Source organism: Chinchilla lanigera, unplaced genomic scaffold (genome assembly GCF_000276665.1).
Source record: "Chinchilla lanigera isolate Chin_1 unplaced genomic scaffold, ChiLan1.0 scaffold00100, whole genome shotgun sequence".
Lineage (NCBI taxonomy): Eukaryota > Metazoa > Chordata > Mammalia > Rodentia > Chinchillidae > Chinchilla > Chinchilla lanigera.
Genome location: NW_004955501.1, coordinates 1,858,882 through 1,867,955, shown reverse-complemented (window position 1 = coordinate 1,867,955; position 9,074 = coordinate 1,858,882). Strand labels below are relative to the sequence as shown.

The 9,074-nt window shown below is 41.8% G+C and overlaps 1 protein-coding gene across 2 annotated transcripts in view; it reads left to right on the top strand.

Annotated features, from left to right (window-relative positions):
- The first annotated feature begins 4,694 nt into the window (after window positions 1-4,694).
- Window positions 4,695-9,074, top strand: part of Il20rb (interleukin 20 receptor beta) — a 36,575-nt gene continuing 32,195 nt past the window's right edge. For both annotated transcript variants that reach the window (XR_001231528.1, XM_013505811.1), the window contains exon 1: window positions 4,695-5,021. Coding sequence is in view for 1 of the 2 variants with exons in the window: in XM_013505811.1 (XP_013361265.1) it covers window positions 4,949-5,021 (73 nt within the window). In the remaining variant the exon portion in view is untranslated. The remainder of the gene's footprint in view (window positions 5,022-9,074) is intronic.

Genomic DNA, 9,074 nt, shown 5'->3' with positions numbered 1-9,074 from the left:
GCGGAGTTGTTTTCTTCTGGTTTGCATCATAAGAGCATGATTTTTTCCGTCTACTCCTTAATCTACAATTACCTAGCTTTTGGTCCAAGGCCTCCACTGAAACCCACTTGCTAAGATGATAAATGACTTTCCAGTTGCTAAATCCAGTGGATATTTTTCATTGATCAACTCACTGGTCCTCTCCTCTGCACTTTGCTAGGATTATCACTTCACTCTACATTGTTTCCAGGACCACTTCTCTGACCTATTTTCCCCCTTCTACCTCCCATTTCTTTGTCTTGTCTGTAAATACGGGTCTTCTTCAGGGGCACATTCATAGCTCTTCTCAACTGCATGTTCTTGGATGAGCTTATCACTACCAGTGAAATACCTGAGGCAGGGGAGAAAGTACCAAGCCACTGACACCCATCAACTTGAGATAGATTATTCACATACTGGAGAATTTCCTTACCTGTATGCCCATCTCAAATTCAAGTGCATCAAGCTGAATACATGCATCTTCATCTGCACCTCCCCAACCCTGCCCGTCCTGACCCCACCCCATCTTGCTCCTCTCTTCAGTTGAGTTGCTGCCATCCATCCACTTCCCCAAACCCAGAACCTGAAAGTCACGTTTGGCTCCTCTTCTAGTGTCTCCCAGTCCACTCAATATTCAGAAGCTGTACATCTACCTCCTTTATCTTTTAGATGTGGTCACGTCTCACAGACATGGAAAACCAAGTGTAGGCCAGTGATATCTGTGACCTAGATGACTGCCACAGTCATCCACCCTCCCCAACCCCTGCCAACTCTGGCTCACTTTACTACTGTTCTCCACCCTAGTCATAAAATTTTAAGACCAAATGTACAGAAAGCCATGATCAATTTGAGTTTTTAACCTTTCCTTTGACCTTCATTATTCTTGAAGGTTAAACTCAAAGCCCCTGCACAAGACTGAAAGCGCCCTGGAACCCTGTTGCTGGCTGGGTCCCATCTCTTGCCACTCCACAAGCTGCTTATGGTTTCATAAACACAATTCATGGCTGATTTTTTTACTGAGAGTTTAATAGTCATAAAGACACCTCCTCCAGGAGGCCTTCTGTGATCCTAAAGGCTGGATTAGATGTTTCTGAGTGCTTCTTATTTGTGAATATTTGTCACCGTATTTTGAATTGGTTTATGATTATTTCCATGTGCTCTCCAATAATGAGGAAGTTCTTTGCAGAGGAACAAGAACAGTTGAACACTCAGGATTGGTGCTTCCGGGGGTGAGCAGCCACAGGGATCATAAACTCAGCACCAGTAAGGAATTAAAGGGATGGAGTTTTTAAAAAGACGCTATATGTAAGGAGGAAAAAGCAGAAGACAGAAAGCTGCCGGGGCAAGTGGGTCCAGAAAGATCGCTTCGTGCGGGCCTTTGTCGCCGCTTCTGTTTATCAGGAGATAAGGGCTCTCCCTCCCAGGTTGATACCTAGAACTTGTCACAACCTTATTGGCTATCTGCACTGTCATAGACCCTAACCGAGGCAACAGCATGTATGCACATGTGGCTTTGGTGGGCTTTAATTTCTCCATGCCTATTTTCCTTGTCAGGGCCTTATGTCTGAGATTTATAGGTGGCCTAGGAGTAGTCTTATGGAAAGGCAATTTAAAGTTAGTGGTTAAGGGGATGTGGGTTGTCTAGTGCAGCCGTAATGGCCCTAGAGTGGGAATACATACACAGTAAGGCCTCGGTTCACAAATACTTCTATTTGCAAACAATGTGATTCACCAAAGGGCATTTGACAAAATTTTGCTGATACTTGGAAACTCCACATCAGGTGACAAAACCACAGCCATCTTCCCCACCCAAACACAAATGCAGTCATCTTCCCCATAATTGTAAAACTAAGTTCATAAACTGAGGTACCACTGTATATTTTTATATAATTTTCCTTTAAGTTAGTAGCCCCCTGCCCCTTTTGTCCCCTTGCCATCTTATTGGAGGTGGAGAGGGGTGACCATCATGGTTTCGAGGGCCTGGCTTTCCCTGTGCTCTGGGTCAGCCTCCCTCTGATCCTTTTATGTAAGTCCACTGCCATTTAGTGCCTTTCTATATCTGGTTTCTTCTCTCTGTCCTTGCCCTGTTAGATGCTCCCTCCAGTAAAATTTTAACTCTTCCCACTCAGGATTAGCCAGAAAGCCTAATGAACCCTTTATTCTATTCTGTCTTTGCCTACAACCCCTTTTCCCTACAAGATCTAACACAAAATGGGCCCTCAGAGAATATTTGTTAAGTGGATAAATAAGTGACTAATTTTCCCAAGGTTACACTGCAAGTAAGTTCTGAAACTAGAACCAGAACAAGTTCTACTCCAAAACCTATGTTCATACCACCATTGTATTTGCACATTTGGGTGTTTAAAGTTGTTGAAGAGTCAGAATTTTTGTTGTGGGTTTGTGTGTGAGTGTGTGTGTGAGTCTTTATTTTAACAGGGCTTGTGATGCAGCACAGGGGGGCTAGTACCCAGGCGGGAGCACTCCTAGACTAAAATCAGAACAGCTGGAGTTTAAGAGGCCAAATTCAATTACAAGGTTTTCCTTTCGGTTCTTAAAATTGATTTTAATTATTTTAAATCATGCATTCCCATAATTCAATAATCAAACTATAAAAATGATACTCAGTAAAGACTCTTATTCCCATTTTTCACTTTTTCCCAGTTCTACCCCCTCTGTCAAGACAATCCTCTTAGTTCCTTGTATCTCCTAGATCTTCTTTTGGCAAATGCGCATAAATATGAAGCTGTGTATTCTTCACCTTTTAAAAAGTCTTGCCAGGTGAGGTGGCTCACGCCTGTAATCCCAGCACACAGAAGGCTAAGGCAGGAGGATCACCACGAGTTCAAGGCCAGCCTGGACTACGTAGGAGCTGTGTCATAAAGCCCTCACTTATTTATCTCAGCTTAGTATGCATGAGAAAACACAAAAGGAGAGAAACCATATTAATGTCACCTTTGGAACAGCCAGCAATATTCTCAATTTTGTAGTTCTGAGAGAATACACAGTTGAGAAAAATCATATGAATGCCATCTGTTTGAGAAAGTCTTCACTCTATCATCTCACATTAGTATACATAGAAAACACTAACAGGAGAGAAATAGTTGAATGTCATCTCTTTGAAAAAATATTTTAGTCAGTAATTAAATTCAAAAGAATGAGAGAAGGCAAAAAATCAGATCAACTGCAAAATTCATTTGTACCCAAATCCTCCAGTGACAGTTCTTATATTGGACAGCAGAACAGGACTACCAATGGAGATAAATTTAACAGGATTCTCAGTGGGTGAAATGCTTCTGTCAGGGTTCTGTACTTCTGGATGTGACTGACCACATAGAAAAGAGAACAGTGAATATCTATGGCATATATTCTGACCTCATGTGAGAAAACCAAATGAAATGAATGTGCACTGGGCATTGCTCAGCTACCTTCTAATACGTGGAGTTTGGCTGCCTTTTTGCCACATTCACTCTGGGTCTTTCACCCAAAATTGAGCCTCTTGTTCCCCATCCCTCAGTTTCCGTGTTTTGGATGGGTTCTCCCTTCTTCTATCACCTGAGCATACACATTCCACCCCCTCTAGGACTGGTGCCACGGACTGCTGCCCCAAGCAGGGCTACTCCATTTCTTGTCTCAGCACTCTCAGCATCCTGCCTGGCTCCTATGGGCATAAACACTCCCTCTATGCCCTGAACTGCATGCCCTCCCTCTTCGGGTTCAGCATCTAATAAGATGAGCAGAAATGGGTATTTCCTTGGCAAAGACCAAGACCAGAGCCTTTTGCACAGCATCTCAGGATTCCAGGCCACTAAGTTGGTCCCATAGGTGCATCAATTCCAGCCTCTACAGTTAGTTCCGCAACACTGGTCCTCTGCAGTTTTATCCAAAAGTCCTCTGCTTCATTCCTTCCTCAGATCACCCCAGCTCCCCAGATTTTCCACCCCAGGCCACAGTCTCCTGTACCTCCAGGCCTGGTCCTTCCTCCCTGGGCCACCCTTTCTACCTGCTTCCTCCTTCACACTCTTCCCCAGGCTTCAGATCCATTTCTCCCTTCCAAGTTTCCTCCAAATATCCATGGGACCCAGCACAGCTGGTTATGGTTTCCTGTAGGTACTGGATGTTGCCGAGCACCCCCCAGTCCCTGCCTACTTCCGCCAGGGCCTCAAACCCTTGTCATATTTCTGCAAACATACACAGTTCTATCCAGCAAGCCTCAGGTCCCATCATTTCTGCTAGCTTCCCTCTGTTGCTTATGAATCTCTCTTGAAGGCAGAGACAGCTCAGAAACTCGGGCTCTAGGAAAATGAGGAAAGTGAGAGAAGCGAACTGCTTGCATTTCCTCAAAAACACGTAGGTAAACGTTCCAGAGCCAAATTTTTACTACCATGATCAGGCAGCCCTCAGCATTTGAGTGACAGAGAAACACCCCTATAGATAGAACCACACATAGGTAGACCCTGTCTCAAAAAAACTTAAATAAATAAATAGGTCTTAATTTTAAAAATCTTCTCAATTTTTTGGGAAGTAGGTATATATTAGCAAAAAGAGCCAATCGCTAGCAGCGTGAATAAACTCAGAGGGAAACTTGGACATCTACGTATGAAGGGAAGATAATTGAGCCTGCTCATCGACCTATAGGGACACCTTCCCCAACCCGCAGATCCTGTGCTACAGAGATTTCCCCCAGGCAGATTCTCAAGCTCCCCAGAGTTGCCTTCTCCTAGGCCACTCCCCTTGCTGCAATAGCTGGTTTTGGGCAGAAAGGAGGGTGCCGCACATCCCGCCCAACTCCTCTTTCCAGAACAAAACTGCAACCCAAACCTCAGCTCCAACATCTTCCATCTGAAGCAAGATGGCTAGAATGGACAGAATGCTTCACTGTAAAAGGAAACAGTGTTCCAGGTCAAACTAAGTCTGCAAACAAACCCTCACAATGGTTCTGAAAGGCATCCGGACAAGTCTTATCATGTGGCTTTCCCACACCTTGATTCCATGTTTGCTCACAGGTAAGTAGGAATTAGAATTCATCTGATAGTTTGGGCCTTGAATATAGATTAAAAAGGTGAAAAATACTTTCCTGGGAGTTGGGGTTGAAATGTATGTATAGAACATTGTATTTTTTTCTTGGTCATTGCAGAAAAGGTATCCACACTGTCTAAAAAAATAAATTGGTTTGGGGGCGTTTTCTCTGCCAGTAAGATTACATATTTTGCTCCACTCCTAACTGCTTATACTTACCTGCTTTAGTGTTCCAAACTTGCATGCTGATGTTTCTTCATATCAAATGGCATGTAAGAGAAATTCCTCATCTAAATATTCCAAGAATCTGGTCATTTGTGGGGTTAGTGGGAGCCTCAGATTTCTCTCTCTGTTCTTTCTTTCTTTTTTTTCACAAAAGTAATTATTCTAATTAGTTTAAACTAGGCAACAAATCTGCAAAGGTAATCTGCAGATGTTTAGAACTGGCTCAACCATCAAACGTACTAGGTTCCTTCCTGTTCCCTAAACTTTCACTGCTCCCAATTGCTCAGTACATAGTATCCAATTTCTTTTCTTTTTTCCATGACCCAGCACATTTAGGCCCCACCCTATATTTATTTGACCCCATCTCTCACTATTTCTTGAAAACATAGGCTGGAGGCAGCGGCTGTCTTCATAATTAGCACGTTATACTGTCATTTCTTCCTCCTGGGGTTTATTGTTGTAATTTTCCACCAGAAGCACCATCTCCAGTTCCTTTTCCTATCTCACTCCCATTATCATTCCAGGTCCTTCCTTCCATAGCCCCTTCCCAGACCTTCCTTGCTTCAACCCTTGGCCCCATCTGCTTTGGCTTTGGTGGTTTACTTCCTTTTTTAGCACTGGCCTGAGGGAAGAGACTGGGCATCTTTCCTGGTGTCCTTAATCCTCTAGCTTAGGCTAAATAGGTTGGTGGTTTGGTTAGTGGGCTAATTGTTTCTCGCTGGGACCAAAAAAGAAAAAGTCAGGGAAACATCCCTCCGCTGAGCCAAAGGGAGAAGACTGGCAGTGGAATGGAAAGCAGAAACGTCAGTACTTTTTCACGTCACAGTTACTTCAGTGAATTCAGTCTTTAAAATCTTTTCTTCAAAATTCCTGCTTCAAACAGACCTGGAGGTGAGTGTGCTCTTTGGACAGTTATAAACTTACAGAGAAAACAAAACAACAACAGTGGTGGAGACCACAGGACATCAGAGTCCAGGACTTCTGTGTGAGTGTTGGATCTATCACTTAGGGACTGTAATGGGTCAACTTGAGAAGTCTAGAAGCTTAACTAAGTAACTCAGCAGTTCTGCATCCTGGGGTGAAAAGGACATGCCCTTCCTGCTCTAGGATGCTGTTCACGGTGTCAATTTGAGATGCTTAAGTTTAAGTCTGGAGTGTAGTTGTGGTAATGTATCCATATTAGTTCCTTAGTTTTGATAAATATATCATGGTTACATGTTCTCATTCGGGGAAACTGAGTGAATGTACCTGGGAACTCTGTGTACTTACTGTCTGCAAGGTTTCTGGAGCTCTAAAGTTATTAAGAATTTTTAAATTCTGAAGTTAAGAAAACATGGAAAATGATGGGGGGGAGGGCTGGAACAATCAAAGAGACACAGGAATTAATCTGAAAGAGTTCCCAAAGGCCTAAACTGGAAAAATTTGAATAACAAAACCTAACAATAGTGCTAGATTTTAACCATAGAATAAAATGAATCTATATGAGTCCATACAGATATAAATAAATGAGAGAGGCCAGGTTTGGTGGCTGAGGCAGGAGGATCGTTGTGAGTTTGAGGCCAGCCTGGGCTACATAGTGAGTCCAAGGCCATCCTGAATTACAGAGTGAGACCCTGTCTAGAAAAACCAAAATAAATAAATAAATATAGAGAAAAAATAGCTCTTCCCTACAAGAGAATTTCAAGTAAATAAAAATTTACTATTAGAATGTAACAGCAATAATTGTTGTAGGGAATATTTACAAATATGCTGGAATTCATGGGTAAGTTTGAAGCAAAACAGACTATTTCCATAAGCTCACAGTATCACTCTCAAGGTATTTATTAACTCCAAAGGCAAACTTAGCAGCTTTACAGTGGAGACACTGCTCCTTAACTAAGTGATCAAGATTAACATCACTAGTAAGACATAGGAACGTAATGTACTTCCTGTGAGTACATGACAAAAATATGTAATCTCAATCAGATCATATGAAAACATAAAACAAACCCAAGCTTAGAAACATTTTACAAAACAGCTAATTCTTACTCTTCAGAAATGTCAAATCATAAAAGACAAAGAGACTGAGAACAGATTGGAAGGGATTGCAGTAACTCGATACAATAACTAAGTGGGGGATGGTGGATTGGTTCCTGGACAGCGAAAGTATTCAGGGAAAAACTGGTGAGATTTGAAGAAAGGCTGGGGTCTATTTAATGATATTGCTGCAGTATTAATGTTAGTCTTCATACTATGGTTAGGTACATTTAGAAGGCTGTGGGAAGGGATATATTGGCAGGACTGGGTTTCTTGTAGAGGCTGTAGGGGAGACTCTTAGCTTTGCCATTTCTGCTGCTACTGGCCATTGGTGTTCGTTCTCCACGTCCTCCTTCCATGCTTTGTATGTACCAGTCTTAGTTTAACCACCCACTTTTTCCAAGATATCTGGGCTAATTTCACTTTCACTGTGGCATTCATGTGCAGGTCTTACATGATAAAAAGTTTTCATTTCTCTAGGATATATGCCCAAGAGTGTGATCGCTCGGTAGGCCTAACAGTAATTGCTGACTAGTTTTATGAGATCCTGCCAAGTTTTTCCCGGAATGAGTGTTACCATTTTTACCAACAACATATAAAGGATCCACTTTCTTTGTTACTTTAAAAATTTTTGTCATTCTGGTAGATGTGCTCTGCTATCTCATTGTGGTGCTACTTTGCATCTCTCTAAAGCTAATGATGTTAAATATTTTTCCATGCACTTATTTGCTATCTGTATATCCTCTTTTCATATTAGACATCTTTACCTGTCTTTTGCACATTTTCTAATGGAATTGTTTGATTTTCTACTGTTGTGTTTTGAGAGTTCTTAATGTATTCTAGATACTAATTATCTTTGAGATAATGGTTTGCAAATATTTTCTCCCATTGTGTAGTTCATCTTCTCATCCTCTTTTTTTTTTTTTTTTTTGGTTTTGTTTTTTTTTTTCTCCGGTACTGGGAACTGAACTCATGGCCTTGCACTTGCCAGGGAGGCGCTTTTGCCGCTGAGCTAAATCCCCAGCCCCTTCTCATCCTCTTAATGAGGTCTTTTTTATTTGTTATTTTATTGGTACATTTTAGATTTACATAATGATTACATTTATCATAGGGAGTTTGTGCCTTGTTGTACAAATATATTTTGCTTCTTCTTTTCTTCCCATTCCCCTCCCTTCCCTTCAATACCTCTTCACTTTCTTATTTACAAAAGCTTTGTTTCCACTTTTTCTGCTATTCTTTCCTTTTCTTGTCCCTTCTTTCCCACCCCCCTACCCCCCATCCTGTGTTCCCTTTCTCATTTCAACATTTTCTTCCTGTTTCTCAATATCTATTATACATTTGGTCCTTATTTACACTTTGGGTTTCTCACACCAGAAAAACAATGCAGTATTTACATATGTGTATCCGATTTTTTTTTTTTTTTTTTGTCTGTTTTGAGACAGGGTTTCACTATGCAGTTCAGGCTGGCCTTGAGCTCACTTTGTAGCCCAGGCTGGTCTAGAACTCTCAACAATCCTCCTGCCTCAGCCTCCCCAGTGCTGGGATTACAGGCCTGTGCCACCATGCCCGGCTTATGTATCTGATTTATTTCACTTAAAAATGTAGTCTCAAAGTGCAGCCCTTTAGCTAGAAAAGTCTCAAGTTTCTCCTTCTTTTTGGCTGAGTGGTACTCCATTGTATAACCTGCCCCCCCCATGTTCTTTATCCATTCATCAGTTAATGGGCATTTGAGTTGTTTACAAGACATGGCTATTACAAACTGTGCCACTATAAACATGGGTGTGCAGATATCACTGAGG